The sequence below is a fragment of the Pseudopipra pipra genome, chromosome 2 (assembly GCF_036250125.1).
Source record: "Pseudopipra pipra isolate bDixPip1 chromosome 2, bDixPip1.hap1, whole genome shotgun sequence".
NCBI lineage: Eukaryota > Metazoa > Chordata > Aves > Passeriformes > Pipridae > Pseudopipra > Pseudopipra pipra.
The window spans coordinates 43,540,925-43,560,689 of NC_087550.1; the positions used below are offsets into that span (position 1 = coordinate 43,540,925).

At 43.5% G+C, this 19,765-nt stretch overlaps 3 protein-coding genes across 4 annotated transcripts in view; 2 read left to right on the top strand and 1 right to left on the bottom strand.

Annotated features, from left to right (window-relative positions):
- Positions 1-1,533, bottom strand: part of SLC35F2 (solute carrier family 35 member F2) — a 40,620-nt gene extending 39,087 nt beyond the window's left edge. Inside the window, exon 1 of the mRNA XM_064645231.1 lies at positions 1,285-1,533. The gene's annotated coding sequence lies outside the window, so the exon portion shown is untranslated. The remainder of the gene's footprint in view (positions 1-1,284) is intronic.
- Positions 1,511-10,984, top strand: RAB39A (RAB39A, member RAS oncogene family). Its single transcript, XM_064645232.1, has 2 exons — positions 1,511-2,247; positions 7,754-10,984. Exons 1-2 carry the CDS (start codon positions 1,556-1,558, stop codon positions 8,178-8,180), a joined length of 1,119 nt encoding a protein of 372 aa, XP_064501302.1. The 5' UTR covers positions 1,511-1,555; the 3' UTR covers positions 8,181-10,984.
- Positions 10,985-18,040: 7,056 nt separating this feature from the next.
- The window catches only part of CUL5 (cullin 5), a 32,647-nt gene continuing 30,922 nt past the window's right edge, over positions 18,041-19,765 (top strand). The window contains exon 1 of one of the 2 annotated variants that reach the window (XM_064645224.1): positions 18,041-18,373. In XM_064645224.1, the coding sequence (XP_064501294.1) occupies positions 18,350-18,373 (24 nt within the window). In that variant the 5' untranslated portion in view covers positions 18,041-18,349. Of the gene's footprint in view, positions 18,374-18,924; positions 19,042-19,765 lie in introns of those variants that run through there. The other variant, XM_064645223.1, reaches the window with a different exon arrangement.

Here is a 19,765-nt window from a genome sequence, read left to right on the forward strand (position 1 = left end):
AGCACTAAGTCCTGGGGACTGACTGGCCAGCCAAAAAGGTCCCTGGAGAGTCTGGATTCTTGGAGCAGGCAGCATCTTGCAGCTTCAGGTCAGCATACATAGCAAGATAAATCCCTCTGGCAGCTTCTGGCTGTGCTTTTTACAGCTTCTGGACTGCCAGGCCAAGTCTCTGCTGGAAGGTTCTGGGGTCATCTGGAACTGTCCCTCAGGGCCAGCCAACCATGCATATCCCAGACAAACTCATTTTGGGGCTGGGAGACATGAGCTCCTGAGCAGTGCATGCAACCCCTCTTTTGACTTCACCCTGCCCTTGGTCAGGTGAGGGGCCAAGGTGCCCTTGGTCTCACTCATCCACACCACGGAGCTGCAAGATCTACCTAAGCCTCCAAGGGAAATCTATTAGTCTCACACCGGTGACCAAGTAACAAATTGCAATAACAAAAACAGACTCATGCAATGAGAATACTCACAACAAGTTGCCCAACAGAGTTACAAAAAAAATGTGGTTTCAGATATGCCCCTAACCAGCCACGGGCAGTTCGGGTTTTAGCTGCATTTGTGCCTGACATTAACAGAGGAAAACAGGCTGTGTGAAAAAAAAATGCCACCCATCTCTCCCTGTCCTTTTCACTATCAAAGTGCCCATTCATATCAGTATCCACTTGCTGTTGACCTTCTGCCAGCAACAACCTACTTCCCAGCTCTCCCAGGCTACTCTGCTGGGTTCTCAGGCTCTCCACCCACGGTTGTCTCACCCCAGCCCAATCTACAGAAGAAGCTGCTGCAATTCTGTTTACCAGAAGTCCAAAGATTTCCTCTTATTTTACTCCAATGCCCTTACCAGCCACTGTTTGTGTTTGTTATTCCATGTGGTTCCGAGACTCTAAAAGAAGTCTGAGGAATCTGTTGCTCAGCAGGTTTATCATAACATGATACTCAGCTGAAGATCCCAAGGGGGCAAAGAGATTTCTCTGACACGGGCATCTCTACTGGCAGAATTGTTCTATTACTGTGGGTAAAGGCACTTTCACCAAGGCCCAATACATGCAGTTTGTTCCACTGGGAAATGAGGAGTGTACGTCCCTGTCATTTCCAGTATTATGCCTTTTTTCTAGGCAGTTTGCATCATTCTCTCTGGGGATACCTGGATTGCTAACTCTCCTTTTTCGTTTTGCCACTTGCCCAGCCCATCATTACGACCCGGCGCTTGTTCCTCTGCGGGTCGGCCTGCCCAGCTCCCATCCCACGGGACAGCTTCCTTTCAGCTCCCCGCCCCTTTCTTACCTGCCGATCTGGTTCTTTCACACCTCTCCTCGGTGTTTCCTTTCTGCTCCCACTTTTCTTTGCAAAAGTCACGCTTTAACAGTCTCTCACCCACGATTTTCCATACCGGCCTGGGTTCCCCGCCCCAGCATCCCCCTTCTCCCGGCCCACCCCTGCACCGCGGGGGGAGCTGGCCGCTGGGCGCGGGCTGTAGCCCCCCGGCAGCGGGGAGCTGCCCTCCCCGCCCTCCCTCCCCTCCGTGCCGCGGAGGAGGGCCCGTCTCGCCGCGCACATGACGGCGCGGTGGGAGGGCGGCCCCGGCGGGCGGCTCGGCCGCGCCACCGCCCAGCGCACACCGGAGGCGGCAGGCCCGGGGAAGCCGGAGCAGCCGGAGCGGCCGGGGCAGCCGGAGAAGCGTAGGCGCGGAGCCGCGGCGGGAGCGGGGCAGCGCGGTGCTGAAGGGACAGCGCCCGCTCCGCCCCACCCCGCCCAGGCCGCCGGCGGGGACCACGGCGCGGAGCCCCGGGAGCGGGGCGGGGGGACCCGGGACCCGGCCCCCGCCCGCCCGCCGCCGCGCCGGGCGCGGGGGCCCCGTCCTGCCCCCGCGGGAGCCGCGCCCCAGGCCCCGCGCACTCCCCGCCGCCGCCCGCCCGCCGCGCCGATGCCGGGCGTGGGGGCGATCGGGGCGCGGTGCAGGCACCGGCCGCGGAGGAGCCCCAGGAAGAGCCCCAAGGCGGAGCCGGGCCAGGCCGGGGCCGCCATGGACGCGGCGATCTGGATCTACCAGTTCCGGCTGATCGTGCTGGGCGACTCCACCGTGGGCAAGTCCTGCCTCCTGCACCGCTTCACCGAGGGCCGCTTCCCGGGGCCGCTGCACTCCGATCCCACCGTGGGGGTGGACTTCTTCTCCCGGTTGGTGGAGATCGAGCCTGGCAAGAGGGTCAAGCTGCAGCTCTGGGACACGGCGGGGCAGGAGCGGTTCAGGTACAGGACCCGGCCCCCTCCCACCTGCTCCCCAAACCTGCCGACCCCCGAGCATACCCTGATTCCCTCCCTCATCGTCCGACACATCTCCTGCCCCAAGGGCTTTGCCTTGTCCCCGAACACATCTCCCTGCACCAGTCTGGTTGCTGTGCCCCAGACAGTCCTCCACCCCTGTCAGTGGTCCCAGCCCCGTGGCCCACCATCCCACTTGCCCTACTGCCCACCAGTTCCTTCCCAGGAGCTTCTTCCTTCCCTACCCTTTCCCTTCACACACATCAGAGAACAGCTGCCCTTCCCCTCCCAGCTCACACTAGTGGGTAACAAGTGGCCTCCTCCTGTTTCTTCTTCCCTCACTCATCTTTCCCCTGAAGTCCTGGACCTAATGTAGCAATCCCTCCTCCAGGTTTTTTTCCTTCTTTGCAGCAAGAGGCCCCTGCTTAACTCCGCATTTCTTACTTTGTCATCACCTTCGAACTCATTCTCCTCTGCAGTATTTCCCTCTGCCATTAGCTCTCCTTCACATGCAATCTGGAGAGACCAGGCCACCTCCCAGCTCTTCCTCCTTCCAGCACAGCAACACCGTGAGCACCCGTGCAGCCATGGCAGTGTGGAAGCTATGGGGCAGCCAGCTACAGTCCCTTAGTAGTGTTTTATCTGCCTTCTGCATCTGCTCTGCACGGATGGTTGCCAAGAGCCTTCAATAGTACCTCTACCATTTATACTGCAGCTAAAGTAGCTCAAATGCTGCACTGAGTATTAAATCCTCTCTCCCCTCTGTCACAAACAAGTAGCAAAACTACCCTCTTTTCCTGCCCCAGAAAGAATCACAGTCATTCCCCAATTTACGAACTGACTCACTCTTGTGCCTCTGTTGTATCTGTAATGCTTGCAGCTTCAGGCAAGTTGCATATGGATTTTAATTTGGACTTGAGGTTCAACAGATATGAACTCATGGTGGGGGCAAATGCATAGCCCATTTACATATACCTAACCCACACACTTGTTGTTACTAGGATGCTAGCAGGAAGGTTGAAATGGGCCTCTTTGCTGGCCAGAATCAATTCTTATGTTCCCTGTCTTCCATCGCAACAGTTGTGCAGATTCCCACACCCAGCTGAAGAGGTGGGATTGCACTATCTTACTGGGGAACACCAACTTCTTTTTTTTCCACAACAAGCATTACAGTGAAACAACAAACAACTTTCTTGGGCTTACATGATTCAGAACTTCATATACATTCTTGCCGGCAGGCTGCTGAAGGATTAGCAAAGAAATTAGCAGGAATAATAGCAAGCTCTTAGCATTTTTCACCCTCCTTGTGCTTTCCAGACAGCTTGTAAAGTACTTGTGAATAAGTGACTAAGGATGTACAATCTCTTTATTTTGAATTTGTTGACAAATAGCCAGGATGGACAATGACAAGACACTCAACTGAAAGAAATACAAAATGCAGAGAATTTTGCATACGTTTAAAATCAAATGATGGCCACCCTTTAACCCTGGAATGCTCAGGGAATGTGCACTGATGAGTCATGCAGTCAGTTGCTTTTAAATTTACCATTAGTATACCTCTGTGTTTTTTCTAATACCCATAAACACAAACTGAAGTAGTTGTAAATACTTGTGTTTGGTTTTGTGCTAGGAGTTTCTTGTCGGTTGGTGTACCAAATATGACAGCATTTATTGTATAGTCTGTTTTACATTTACTCAAAGAAATTCTAAATATTTTACTAAGTTATACACCACAGGTTAAAATGTTGCACATTCTGTTCTCTGATAATGGAGAACACTACAGATCACAAGCAAAGATTATCTTGGGGAAAAACTAATTATTCCAAGAAGTTATCTACTTCTGGGGAACACCAATCAGTTTGCATTTTGATTCCCAATTCTGCTCTGGCTCACTTGCACTGGAGCTTTAGAGGAGGTAAAACCTGTCTTTAAAGCTACCAGGGGAGTTCCCTGCATGTGCACAGAAAACTACTGGCTGCATAATAACCCCCTAATTTTGGTCCCAGGCATAAGGGACATTCCCAGGGGAAGAGTAAGACGTGACACACCTGCTGTCACACTCTCTTGAAAGAGATCATGTACTTTCTTGGAGGAATTGTTTGAGAAAAATTCTTACATGTCTCTAGTGCATTGATGCTTCTGTATTTGAACTGGATTTCATGCATTGTTTCAGAAATCATCTTTAATATGCACTGTTTGCATTACTTCTCAAATAAAGCAATTCTCACCACTGCAAACTCTCCACTGCAAACAGTAGCGGTAGATTGTTACTTATTTGGAGCTCAGATAGGGCGGTTACTGACTATATTTACTTTGACATCAGTAAGGCATAGCTAAGCAGAATCTCCCATTGTGTGAGGTGCCACACGGACAACAACAACATAATCAGTAACTTTAACACCTTACTAGAATGAGTATAAGCTCCGGTCTGTAATGCAGACTAACATAAATGAGGGGTACACCCTCAATGTCTTTCTATCTTCAGATTAGTCATTTAGAGCAATATGCTGTTTTGGCTGTGTTTTACATCATGTACTTTGATGTGATTTTTGTTTGTTTGTTTGTTTGTTTACTTTTCCTGTATTTAAATCCAACAATACATTTAAAAGATGAAACCTCCAGTGCTATAAAGTGCTTGGTAGTGGTGCTAAAACTGAGAGTTCATTTCAGCAGGGGCAAGATACTGTGGAGATGCTTCCATTATATTAACCCACTTTTTACTAGACCATGATATTAGATACATTCTGCTTCTAACACATGGCTTGAAAATAAAACACTATCCTTATTCTTTTTCAGTAAGCAATATGTATTTTCAAAATTAATATCATTACAATATAGTCTTTAGTCATAGTATAAAATAACTCTTCAAAATTAGATAAATATTTCAGTGAAAGTTTGGTTCATCTGGTAAAGATCAGTAAGATCATAATGAAAAAGAAACACTGTGACTGATTTAAAGTCTCCCTAAAGCCATAGTCTGATGTAATTAATACAAAGAATCATAGAATACCCTGAACTGGGAGAGACCCACAAGGATCATCAAGTCCAACACCTGGCTCTGCACAGGACATCTCTAAGAATCACACCATGTGAGCATTGTCCAGATTCTTCTTGAACTCTATCAGGCTTGGCGCCATGACCACTTCCCTGGGGAGCCTGTTCCAGTGCCCAACCACCCTGTGGATGAAGAATCTTTTCCTAATATCTACCCTAGACCTCCCTGACTCAGCTTTATGCCATTCCCTCAATTTCTGTCACTGATCACCAGAGTAAAGAGATCAGCACCTGCCCCTTCAATTCCCCTCATGAGGAAGCTGTAGATGAGGTCTACCCTTAGTCTCCCCTTCTCCAGGATGAACAAACCAAGTAACTTCAGCTGCTCCTTGTATGGCTTTTCCTCAAGACCCTTCACCATCTTTGTAGCCCTCCTCTAATAGTTTTATATCCTTCTTGTGTTATAGTGCCCAAAACTGCACACAATATTCAAGGTGAGGTTGCACCAGTGCAGAGCAGAGCGGGACAATCCCCTCCCTCAACCAGCTAGCAATGCTGTGCCTGATGCCCCCTGGACACAGTTGGCCCTCCTGGCTGCCAGGGCACTGCTCACTCATATTCAGCTTGCCATCGACCAGGACCCCCAGGTCCCTTTCCCTGGCACTGCTTTACAAGATTTCACTTCCCAGTCTGTACGAACATCCAGGGTTGCCCCATCCCAGGTACAGAATCCGGCACTTGCCCTTGTTAAACTTCATACAGTTGGTGATTGCCCAGTCCTCTAATTTGTTGAGATCTCTCCTCAGGGCCTCCCTGCCTTCAAGGGAGTCAATAGCTCCTCCTAATTTAGTATCATCAGCAAACTTACTCAGTGTACCTTCAAGTCCTATGTCCAAGTTGCTTATGAAGATGTTGAAGAGCAGTGGCCCTAAGATGGAGCCCTGTGCAACCCTACTGGTGACAGATCACCAGCCTGGTGTCAGCCCATTCACTATTACCCTTTGTGCCTGTCCCATGAGCCAGTTGCTCACTCATCACGTGACATGTTTATCCAGCTGTGTGCTGGACATTTTGTCCAGAAGGATACTGGGAGAGACAGTATGGAAAGCTTTACTGAAATCCAAAAAGATTATATCAACTTGGCTTCCCTTGATCAACTGGGTGGGCTACCTTGTTGTAAAAGGAAATTAGGTTTGACAAGCAGGACTTTCCTGATGACTGCATTGTCCTTCAGGTACTTTTCAGTAACTCACAGAAGAATCTTCTCTATCATTTTACCAGGCACTGAATTGAGACTGACAGTCCTGTAATTTCCAGGGTCATTCTTCTTTTCCTTCTTGAAAATTCCAACGTTTGCCAGCATAGAATCATTCATGTTTAATGACATTAATGAGCTGAACCAAAGTTTACACAAGAAGCCATAATTTCAACAAGAATTTAAGATCTGCATAGAGATAATTTGAGAAATGGAAATTTAAACATCCCTTATGAATAAGTGAGACTACATCAAACCTGACATGTTACCCAAGGGGTTTTTTTTCTTTCTGTTCAAAAAGTGACAAAAATAAGAGAGTTAAAAACTTAATTTTGGTTTTAGAGTCTGATCTTGCAGCACTTACCAAAGTATGTATAATTACCTAAGCAGATTCCCTGTTATGAAAGAACATAAGAAAGGCCCATCTGGTTTTGTCTGTGGTCCATACTCGGATATCTTGTCTCTGAGTCTTTGAATTCTCCTGAGTACTCTGCTATCCTTTCATCTACTTTCAACTTGGGGGACTTCCAAAGGTCAATGCTCTTTGTCTGTTTACTAAAGCTCACCGAAGTGAAGACATAGGCCTGTATAATCTGTAAAGCTGTATATTTTCTGAGCCTCTGTACTGTGGGCTCTGTGAACACTGACCTGTGTCTTGTGAAGTAGCACATGAGACATCTGTGCTCAGGAAAGATAGGTTCCTCCACTGTGCTAAAAGAAACTTCATCTGCATTTTGTGAGGAGCTTGAACCCATCTGAGGGTGCCTGCATGCTTTTGGGAAGCCTTCCCAAGTAAAACCCGTCTGGGCACTTGCCTGGAGCAACAGTTTGTTTTCAGCTAAGACCTGAACTAAGAAGGAAAGCAGGTTGTCCCCACTAAGAACAAAGCAAAGTGCATATTTGTATGAAACTGAAACTAACACCAAAAGTATATATCTTTTGTTCTGTGAACACGTTCCATGGATTGCTAATAAAGAGCACTTTGCAAAATAATTCAGCATTTAAAATTTGCCCTAGGGGTATTGGGTTCAGAAATGTTTAGGAAGTTACTTTCGAATGTAAGAAAAAACCCAATATTTTTGTGTCTAATAGATAAATTAATTAATTATAATTAGCTTTAAAAAAGCAAAGTTATTTAATAAAACATATAAAAGATAAAAACACATTGCCATATGGAAAAGTAATCTATTTATGAATAAAATAAAAATGCATTTTAATTTTCCTTTTTTTTTTTCCCCTCCATAGATCAATAACACGCTCTTATTATCGCAATTCTGTGGGTGGCTTACTAGTGTTCGACCTCACAAATCGACGATCTTTTGAACATGTGAAAGACTGGCTAGAAGAAGCAAAAATGCACGTGCAGCCCTTTCAAATTGTGTTCCTATTAGTAGGGCACAAATGTGACTTAGTGTCACAGCGTGAGGTTACAAGAGAAGAAGCTGAAAAGCTGTCATCTGACTGTGGTATGAAATATATAGAAACTTCAGCAAAAGATGCCACAAATGTTGAAGAGTCCTTTACAATTCTTACACGAGACATCTATGAACTTGTAAAAAATGGAGAAATCTCAATACAAGATGGATGGGAAGGTGTCAAGAGTGGCTTTGTTCCAAATGTTGTACATTCGTCAGAAGAAGCTGTAAAGCCCAGAAGACAGTGCATCTGCTGAATTTGTAGCATGCCAAAGAGCCCATGGGGTGTTCAGAAGATGATGCCAACCTAAATAACAGAATAATGGTTTCGAAACAGTATTAGATCATGATATAGCTGAATCATAGAACAGTAATTTGGTTTTGTATCCTTCTGTCTAGGTCATAATTCATAAAACTTTAAGTGCTTTTTTTCTTTACAGAGTTCGATAACTTTATGCAGTCTTCAGAAAAAAAATTATATATTGCTAAAGGGAAAACTATGGCAAGACACTGAGAAAGCGCAATAATCATCCTGACAACATCCTCGCTTGGGCTTTGTATTTTGAATACTGTTTAAAATTCAAGGCTTGATAGGTGAGGATCAGATGACCTCAGTACTTTTGTTCATCCTGCCTTAGCTTTGGACAAGAAAATATTATAACTTTTTTAATGTGATTCTTTACTCAAGTGCAGGGTTGCTAATGACTATTAAAGTTTAGAATGCTGTAGAATTTGATAATAAAGATAACTCTAAAGAAAGTAAACTGAAAGATTGCTCCAATAGCAAACACTTTTGATATGACTATGAATACAAGCCTTACTAAAGAAAAAGAATGTTTTAGAAAAGATTATTTATTTGTATACAAAAATGGGGAATAGAAACAATGGAATTTATTATTAAATATTTTCTGAATTGCCAATGAAACTAAACATAACATCACGTATGATCCAGCTGTTATTTGGCTTATATACAAAACAGATTTCCCAACCACTGGACTTACATTTCGGTGACCAAATTCTCAGCTGGGTAATTATCACAGTCACACTGATGCCTAAGGAACTAGGTTAATTTACACAAACAAATTCCATATTAGCTTTAAAAAATGAATTTACTTCTAACTAGAAGTAAAAATAAGTTAAAAAGTGCTGCAACCCATGGGGACCCAGGCCTTAAATTTGAATAGAGCAAGGACTGTTTTATTCTTAGCCAGCAAATATTACACTGTTGTCTAAAATAGGAAGGTTTTAAACTAAAACTGTTATGAATAGAGCATTCAGAGAGGAAAGAATTTCTAAAATAATGTTTGGGTACAGAGAGCAAAGTTAGAGAACCCCTATTCTAAGAAAGCTACACATAATAGCTTTTAATAACAACAATAATAGGAGAAATCTGTGAACATGTAGCATTTTACTGAGCTTGAGGTCATCTTCCTACTCCTCTGAATATAACACACACTAGCTTTATGCAAACTAGGTCTAGCACTTAAATACCAAATAAATCTATTTCTATTTTATTGTAGTAGTATAAAAGATAACTCGATCTTCAGAGTCGATAAGCATCTACAGTTTGTCTGGGCATACTCATAACCACTGAATATCAAGACAGTTTTCTTCATATAAACGTGTGTTATCACGTACAGTACTCCATTTTCAAGTCCAGACAACAAGTCTATCTAATTTAATTTTGGTTTTCAACAAACATATAATTGATTTTCCCTCGAGTTACTTTTAGGTTCTTTTACAATAATTTATTTAATATTCCATAGCATAGAGACAGGTTGTTTGGTTCCAGTTACTTTATACATTTAGGGCTACTAAAATTATTGACTTCGAAGAGAACTGAAAGGTCAAGTTTTTCTATAGCCTCAGTCTTACTTGCACTGAGGCACAGTTACACTATCATGGAATGATACAGAGGCCTTAATATAAGGAATCAGCCTTAATTCATTAGCAATTAAATCAGTTAGTTAATTCTAGTCTCAGCGTGCCACAGAGTGATTGCTGCAAGCCTGATTCTCTATTAAAGTGCATGTATTAGTAATTGACACCAAATCAACTTTGATTTGAGGGCATTTTAGGCCCTCTTTACAAAGTAAACATGACTATAGATGCCAAAGGGTAGTGCAGAATCAGGCTGTGTGCATTTGACACTGATTCCCTTATGATACTAGGCCCATGTTGTGTATCTCAGATCTTCTCTACATTGTTTAAGAGGACAGAATGGGCCAAGATATAAAACAGTGGTTGGGGAGTCAACAGACCCAAAGTCTACCATTGGTTCATTGTGTGTCTCTGAGAAAGGCATTTACATTTTCTGTGCCTCACCTTCTGTATCTTAAATATAGAGATGATTGTTCTTCCTCAAATTCACAAAGACTGCTGAGACCTGATCAGACTCTATGATTTTCAGTCTGGAATCTATCCTCTGTGTGCTACCTGTTGTGGAGTGTTTAGCATCACGGGATGTGAATGCTGGTTTCTTCTGACATACTCAAATTAATTAAAAAAAAAAATGATAAGTACCAGGTATTGCTATTACTATGAATCAACATTTCTTTACACGTTTCATTACATTTGGATTAAATTCTTTTGTCTTAAATTTTTCTTCCTGAATACTCTGGAGGCAATGAGCTTTTCATTTTGTATAAAAACAATTGGATGTGTTGGGGGGGAAAGGACTGGGATAAGAGGAGAATGGAAGGGAGGTATGCACAGAGAAATAAACAATCGTCAGAACAGAGCCTTAACCTCTATTGTCAATGTTGTACCTGTGGTGTTACGTTTATTACACTGGGAATAGAGCTTTTAACCAGATTCAACTCTGTAAGGAACTGGTATTGTCAATGCAACTAGAAGAGAAGTTCACTGCATTTTAAAGTACTGTGCACATAGTTGTTTTATTTGTAATTCCTAAAAATGTACATTAACATGTACTTTCATACATTGTCTGTCTTTATGATATATTAAACCACTACTGTACCTTCTCACTACACATTTGCAGTTAATAGAAATGTCTGATAAAGAGACAGTTTGCTGAAATACATAATTTTGTTTTCAGATACTTTGCAGTATGGTATGTAAGTAACAGCTTGAATAAGCTGTATAATGGGTTATAGTTCAGTGCATGTATATTCTTTTTCCCCCCAAGGAAGGGTGAATACCGATAACAGAACGAAATTCTCAGAAATAACAGAAATTAGATAAATCTTATTTGGTTGCCAAATTCAAAAGTAGAAAATATTTATTAAAAAAAATCACAACTTTGCAAATTAAGGTTTGGTCAATCCCAGTTAGGAAATGGAAAAATCTGTTAAAGTACCTTGAGAAAGGTTTTATTTGGATTCACAGGCCTGGCAAATGATTGGATAAAAAGTATTGTTTTGGCCTTCTAAAATGTTTAACTTTAATTGCTTTTATTTTAAGTTTGATAAGGAAGAATAAATAACTTTCGCTACTCAAAATATTTTACACATGAATTCTTCAGATATTTTGGCTTGCTTATAATTATATCTGCCCTGTGTAAGAAGCATAAACTATCCTCATACATTAGGAATCAACCAAGGAAAAGATTTTGAGGTAGCAAATGTTCATACTGCTCATTTATGCCTTCAGTATGGAATAGACTTACCAGCCTAACTTCAAGCTGGTGACTGTCCTGTGTTCACAGAAGATAACACAGTACACTGTGCTGCCCTGTGCTGAGATCCCTTCTGCCTCAGCCAAAATGTTACTGGTACCCAAGCTGCCTTACTTAAAGTAAAGGTGGGTGGATGCACCACGATCACAGATATTTCAGTCTCAGCATTCAAGCTCCCGTATAGAATACATGCTTCGTTGCCTTCTTTGTACATAATTAACATCCAGGGAGAGTGGTTTTCCCCTTGCTGTAGATCTCAGCATGTGACATCAGCTCCTGCAAGTCTCTGCCTTTTCTTTTTACCCAGAGGTGGCACAGCAATCTCAGCAGCCTATATTAAGCCTTGGAGAGAAAGAAAGAAGGCTGAGGGTTTATTCTCTTAATGAGCATGGAACCATAACACAAACATGCTGGACTGTTTAAGAAATCATTAAATATCAAAACACAATTGTCAATAGCAAACATTTGCATTGCTCATTTCTCAGAGTCTCTAGACAATCTTTTAAATAAGTGGATGAAATTAAAATTCTAAAAGAGGAATCTGTAAAATATAAGTCTCCCTAAAAAGCCTAATGGATAGGACTGCACAACAAAATAAGCAGACTAAAAATAATAATTATAAGTCAAGCATTTGTGTAGTGAGCCTTTGCTCTAGTACTTAATTGTGCGCGGAAACACCTACATTGCTTAGGTTCCTTAAGGATGATAACGGGATCATTGAATGTATTTAAAACTAGAAAAATTCAATGAAAAATTCCCCTTCCTGATTCTCAGAGAAAAAAATATTACTATCTCATGAATGCACATATACTTCCTTCCCAGCTCATTTCTAGTGGTAATTCAATGTCTGGGTCTGCTGCAACAATTCATGAGGCTCTCCTCTAAAAACTGACTACCTACACATGCTGTTTTACTCAGCAACATTTGCCCCCTCTGTGAAGCAAATACAGCTGTGAAAAAGCTGAATTTTACTTTTGAGCATGGCAGAATTGTTTATCATGTTTCAGTGAATGTGCAATTCTAATGAAAGTAATGTGATCAAAAATGTGCCAGTTGGGCATAATATGAAGACTGAGAAGTTGTACAGGTTCCTGAAGACAATTTACCTTGCATAATACTTAATCAATGGGAGTTTGAAGAAAACTTAAGTTGGTTCTGCAAATATAGAAGTATTTTGCTAAGCAGGAGTTTTAATGTGGAAGAAAAAGCTATATAGGCACAGGATTCTACAGAGAGATCGTTTTTCTTCATGGAGTTGTGGTTCCCACAGACAACCAGTGGAACAACAAACACACAACCAAAATGTGTCCAGGAAAAGAGCTTGATAGCACAAATCCACAAAAATATAATATACACACTTGGGAGCCAGGGAACAATTGTTTGGCTGCAAACACCACCACAGCACTCACATGTCATCTTCTCCCATAACTGCCCACTGTCCACAGGGGCCAGACTGGAATGGAGAGCAGCAGGTTCTTTATGTAATAGCAAGTAAATCTTCATTTAAATTCAAACTGAGGAATTCAACTGGCAAGAAAGCAAATCCCAAGCTTCTAGAGTGAATCCCTGTCTTTGAAAGTATTTAAATAATTTCTATTTCAGAAAAAGGCACATTTTAGGACACCACTGTGTAACTGTGCTGGTTTAAAAGTAAACTGGCAGAAGAAATTAACCCAACTCAAGAGAGGGTTCTTGTCAGAGTTACAATTTTCTAAAAAAAAGACTACAATAAATGCAATGATACAGAGAAAACTGGTTTTAACCCACAAAGACAGATGTATAACCCTGCACTCTGGGACAAGAACAGAATGGTGTCAGTCCACCTCTATGCAGAGCACCACGTGGTGCCAAGAACCTGTAGTCAGCACAGAGATGCAGCCTATTGACTCCCCAACTCCAGCAGCTCCCTAAGGACAGGTTAGTTTTGTGGGACAGCTGCAGGAATGTCTGGGTATAACTCTGTGCTGGCACTATATCTACATTGCAGGCTTCTTCCCGTTTCACTTTCTCCCCTGTGTGGTTTCTTTACAGGAAGGGACTGTCAGAAGCCATATCTGGCACCACGGTCTGACAGTGAGCAGGGCAATAGTTGAAAATGTTAGTGGTAGTTGCTAAGTATTAAGGTACTAAAACTGAGGGTAGGAATTGTGGAAAATATTCCAGTCATAACCTTAGTAATAAAAACCTTTCAAGGCTGGCGCTGCTCTGCAAGCACTTTCAAAAATTGTCCATTTTGGTTAAACTTTCAGTGCCAAGCAAATAGTTTAGGCTATTTAGTAATAATTTATATTAGTTTGTCATTTAAAAATAATTACTGCTTATTATTCAGAGGGAAAAGCCTCCTCTGTGCAGATAATTTTTCTCATTTCCCTGATGTACAGTTTGTGTTATATGTATTAAAAGAGCTATGCCAGGACACAAGTTTAGAAGATGCAAGTCTCAAATTCAGTCAATCAGACCACTGAAATTCATAGTTCATTTTACTGGGATTTTTCTCTGCCCAATTCTCTGTGGAAAAGAGTCTGATTCTCAGGGAAGCTTTAAAAAAAAGAGAGAAACGAAGCTTACCAAGCACTGAAAAAGAGGTGCATATGTGAACAAGTGTCAGAAAAACAGAACATGTTTTTTCACATTGTATCCTCTTTTACTCTACCATGCTTCACAGACCAACTTTAAGTCCCCAAGTACACAGTGAATGGAACAGTAAATTTCTAGCTGTCCAAAAACCACTAGGAGATCAGATGTAAATCCCTGCAGCAGTTCTTTGCAACCCTGTGCTTGGGTGAGGAACAATGGCCACATTCTGCCTAACACACACCATGTGCTTCTCTATGTCCCAGGAGGAATTTGGCCTCAACAAAAACCCTCCTGCAGGTTCTGCCTGCAGTCACTTTGCACCACCTCACATCATCCTCAGTGTCACTTAGGGCAAAAAGTGCAAGGTTTTCCAGCAAGGAAACTGGGAATAGGGAGGGAATAGCACTGTTTTCTAAAAATACATCAGAGAAGAACAAACATCAGGGAGAGCAAAGCTATTTAAGCTAAAGGACAATGTTGGCATAAGAACAAAGAGGTCACACTGAGATGCACAGGATAGGTGGTTCTGGTGATGCTAGGATACCAAAATCTTAGTCAAATTTAAGTGAAAGCAACAGTAATCTTTACTCCCACATGCAGGCAATTTCTCCAGAATGCCATTGTTATTAACTAAAAGGGTGATGTAAAGCTTAGATAATAAACACCAGAAGTGTTTGTTTTCTTATTGAAATGGAAACTAACATAATAGAAGAAGTTTGGTCACTGGTGGTGCTTCTTTTTTCAGCTATAGGTAGATGTCCTTGCCCTTTTAAAAGGATTGTCTTCAGACACTCATGGTATGATTCGTGCATGAGGTCATTGTGACTATCCACAGCAGTGATAAATGAGACTTTCCCACTGAAAGAAAAACCATAAGTTTTATTATCCCTACTGAATAGTTTGATGAGAGAGGAGTTTAAAATGGACTAATCAAGTATGAAATGCTTTTTTTCCGTCATGGACTAAGAGAACGTTAGAAGAAACTATGTACATCTTATTGGTACGTGGCCATTGGTACATAGGCATTAGAATAGACCATATAAGTGCATATTTCTCTCTGATGCAACTCATTCAAAGCCAACAGATTTATGCCTGGAATCAATTCACTCCAAGACATCTAGGATGTTATGACAGTATTAATTTCACTGATCATCCAAATCTTAATGGGCTATTTGTTATAAATCACTTTGAAGGCATGGATAGCTCTGGAATTGTCATTAAGTCTGTCTTTACAGTCCATGCATGTAGGCCAATGTAATACCATATACTAATCAATAATTAATATCTTCATTACCATCAGAATTTAATAATAATCCATTTGTAATGGAACTAAAGCAAATAAAACAAGATTATGTAACACTGTGTATTGTAAAAGCACCCTGAAGTGGTACTAAAATACCATAAAACCTTGAGGCTTATGGGTGCCTTTACTTCCCAGAAAATTAATGCTCAGATCTTCAGGGAAAAAAAAAAAAAAGAATTACAGTCATTGTGTAAGCCATGCAAAATGAGATGCACATTATTTTTAATATCAGCAAAAAGTACCTCTGTTTCATTGTCTCCCTGCTTCTCAGGTGTTCAAGTTCTCTTTATTCCCTGGCTAGCACTACTCATAACTACTGCACAAGAGTATATTCAGGCAGGATACAAGAACTCTCATACTCAGTACAGTCATTGCTGACCCTTCCAGGCCAATTGGATAAATGTTACAGCAATGGCTACCAGGTACCTAAGAGTACTCAGAAAAGACCAGACAGTGCAAGGTACTCAGGTGCTGCTGTGCTCTGAGTACTCCTCCATTTTTGTTTGGTAAGTTTGCACAAAAAAAGCATATAATCCATGATTTTAAAACATAACATTTTAAAACACAGCATTTTAAAACACAGCCCAACTTCATTTAGCTTCAATGATGGGTAAGCAAAATTTGCAATTATAACATTCTAATTATTTGTGTTGTGGTTTTGTACTCTAAGGTTTGTATCAAAGGGACCCAAGTTGAAGTTCTCTATAGAGGCTTATTTTCTCGCTCCATTTATCAAAATCAATGTAAAAACATCACTGAATTGTGGCATTAATAGCAAACATATATTAAAAAAAAAGGCAAAACAAAGAGAAATTGAAAAGAACAATAAATATCAAATAATTGGAAATGCTTACATTTTTAAAGGGTTTGGGGAAAAGAGGATAAATCAGTTCCTGGAGTAGTGGGTCCCAGAAATGGCTGCCTCCATGGCACAGTCTGTAGAATATTTGCCTGTATCCCAGCTTCTCTGGTACTTGCATACCTGTAATGTCATACACAGACTGTGGAGCAGAATGGCTGATGTACAAATACACAATGCACACATTTACTGACTCTGCTGTAGGCCTAACTTCTGCACTGTTGTAGAATATATATGCAATGGACAGTGTGTAATACAATTAGATCTATATTGCATAATTATATACTATACATTCAACTGCTTAACTGTGTGTATTATATGAATTTTTAAATATTTAGAGTATAAAATATGTAATACAGTTTACAATATGTAAACAGCAAAGAAAAAATTATAAACCAATTGGAGCATTCAGAAGCTGGAAACTTTATCAAAATAGGAGGTTATTCAATATCTCCTTTTCACTCCTCAATTAAGAGAAGGCCTTAATATGGCCACTGTAATTTATTAAGTTAATAAGGCTGCAGGCCACATTTGGTCAGCATTATCCAAAACTTCCATGACAGTGTACAGATTTGTTAAATATTTTGTTTCAGCTTTTCTAACACTTCAGGGCCCTTGTCCTTTATAATATGAATTTATCTTCAAATGGTGAGCCCCAGGAGAGTAGAAGAGGGGGTTGCCATCCCTGGTGGCAGGTGGTGCAGCTGTCATGACAGCGACACGTGGCAGGCCAGGTGGAACAAGCAGCATCAGTTCTCAGGGCTCCGAGCCTGTAAGAAAAGATCAGGAAAATTTTCTTCAAGACACATTTTTAGATGAAGGCTAAATGTTTTAATAGAAAGGTGAGATTCTGTTCGATGTAAATAAACCCCGAAAGATACCAAATCCCTCTCCAAAGGTGCCTAAACGCAAACTTTTCCTACTAAATGTTTCTTTGTCTCACTGACAGGAGTTGGACTTTGATGAACCTTGTGTGTCCCTTCCAACTCAGAACATTTTGTGATCACAGAATCACAGAAAGGGTCAGGTTGAAAGGGACCGCAGTGGGTCATCTGGTCCAATGTCCCTGCTCAAGCAGGGTCATCTTAGAGCACACAGCACAGGATTGCATCCAGATGGTTCTGGAAAATCTCCAGTGAGGGAGATTCCACAACCTCTCTCGGCAACCTGTCCCAGTGCACAGTCATCCGCACTGTAAAGAAGTTCTCCCTCGTGTGCAGGTGGAACTTCCTGTCCATCGGTTTCTGCCCGTTGCCTCTTGTCCTATTGCTGGGCACCACTGAGAAGGGCCTGGCTCCCTCCTCCTGACGGGCACCCTTCAGATACTTATACACTTATTGATTCTGTAAATAGAAAACTTGTGACAACTGGCTGGGAGAGTGACGGCTTAGCCGAGGATCGGGTGTAGGGCAACGACTCGGCTTGGCAAAGTGAGCGCCCGTGCGTGCTGTGCCCACGGCGCTCCCCGCTCCCTCCGGCCGGGCGTGAGGGGGGCCAGTGCCTGAGCACCCGCGGGAACAGGACCGCGGGGAGGGCCGGGGTTGATTAGTTAGTTAGTTGGTTAATTAGCCAGAAGTCGAGTTATTTCTGCCTGTACGACCCAGGGCGCTCCGCCGCGCCGGGGCTCCCGTCCGAGCGCGCTCCGCGGGGCCGTGCGGGCGGCGGGCCGGCAGGGGGCGCTGCAGGCGGGGCCCGCAGCCCGCTGGGCGGCGGGGCCGCTCCCGGCGCCGCATCATGTGGGCCCGGCCCCTTCCATGGAGCCGCGGCCGCCGAGCGCCGCCCGGGCGGACGCCGCCATGAGGCTCTGAGGGGCGGCTGCGTGCGGAGCGCCCGGCCGGTCCCAGCGCTGCCGAGCTCCCCGAGCCTCGCCGCGGGGCAGAGAAGCCCAACGCTGAGGCCGCCGCCGCTGCTGCTGCCGCCGCCGCGGGTCCGGCCGGGCGGGAGGGCGGCCCGGGGCCATGTAAAGCGGCAGCGGCCGGGGGGAGCCGAGCCGAGCTCGGGCAGAGGAGCCGCCGCCGCCGCCGGCCGGGAAGGCCTCGCGGGGGGGATCATGGCGACGTCTAATCTCCTAAAGGTGAGAGCGGGGCCCGGCCGGGCCCTGCGGGAGGGCGGGAGGCGGCGGGGCCGGGCGGCCCTGCGGGTGGCGGGGGCGGCCGGGCCGGGCAGGGCGGCGGGGACCGGGGCAGGGCAGAGCCGGGCTCGAGTCGCGGTGCCGCTGCCCGGAGTTGCCGCTGCCTGGGCCCTCCCGCAGGTGAGCGGCCTTGGGGCTGCCGGCCTCGGCCCGGCCCGGCCCCGCCGGCGGCTGCGGCTGCTGCCAGCACCCTGCTCCCTCCCCCCGGCTCTCCCTTCCCAAACACGCCTCGTTGGGAAACAGCGTTGCGTCGTGCAGTTAGACAGGGCACGGCGTCTTCCCTTTGTTTATTTAAGAAGACTCGGGTGTATGGAAAATGTTTAAGTTGAACAAAAGAGTTGGAAAATGCCTTCGCTGTGGGCAGGTGTCGTTATTGGGGTGGCCACCGTGTTCCAGCTTTTTTGTTAACAGCAGTTTTCCTGCAAAGGAAAACTCCCGGAGGCCTTTCGCTTACGTTAAGTAGCTTTGCTTTTGTAGTCAGATGTTTTCAGGCACTTTCCCGGCGTTCGATGGCAGATGTCAGTCACCCCAGGCTGCTGCAGGTTGGAACGGAAGATTTCGGTAGGACAGTCGAGTGTTTGAGCTCAGGACTGCCTGTCCTGATATTTGCGGTATGTATGAGGAGAAGACTGCATGGCCTTTGAGGCCATGCCAGCACAGGGAAGACAGGCCTACTTGAAACAACTATTACTAGTGCCTCCAGTGTTTCTACAGCACCAGTTAACTCCACTGGTGTGAAAGGCCTTGGGAAGACTATCTGCTGAACTCGAGCAGTTAGCAACTGAAAACATATATAAATATAGGCATAATCATGTGTTTCGCACTATATATTGTTTTTAAAGATGGTCCCGAAGAAGTGCTGCTTGCATTTGAGCAATCTGACCTCGTTTGGATGTATAGATTTGGCCTGAATCTGCTGATTGTATTTATTATTATGAGACATTGAGTGTGAAGAAATGAGAAATAATTGATCACCTTGTTTCTTCCTGGTATCCAAAAAAATGTTTCAGTATTAAAAAGATATATTTTTAAAAAGTCTTCCTTGAAATTGAAATGTAATTGAAATTAATTTTGATTAATTTCTGTATATTTTTATGCCTAAAAGGGGTTACATATCTAAGCAGATAATACTTAAAAATACTTTAAAACTTAAAATTGAGAAATCCAAGAACAGTGGTGAAAAAAATAATGTCCTATAAGAAGAAGTGCCCTTTTTTTGGAAAAGCATGTGTTTAGAGCAAGGCTTGTTAATATTTTAGACCATCTCTTTGCTGTACATCTGAGGTTTTCTGGAAAGACTGATGTGTGCTTTGATGAGATGTGGTCATATAGCCC

Excerpts from the sequence above, each read along its gene's own strand:
- RAB39A (XM_064645232.1), top strand. The coding sequence starts at position 1,556 with ATGACGGCGCGGTGGGAGGGCGGCCCCGGCGGGCGGCTCGGCCGCGCC. Across the intron at positions 2,248-7,753 it reads GCGGGGCAGGAGCGGTTCAG|ATCAATAACACGCTCTTATT; the intron begins GTACAGGACCCG and ends TCCCCTCCATAG.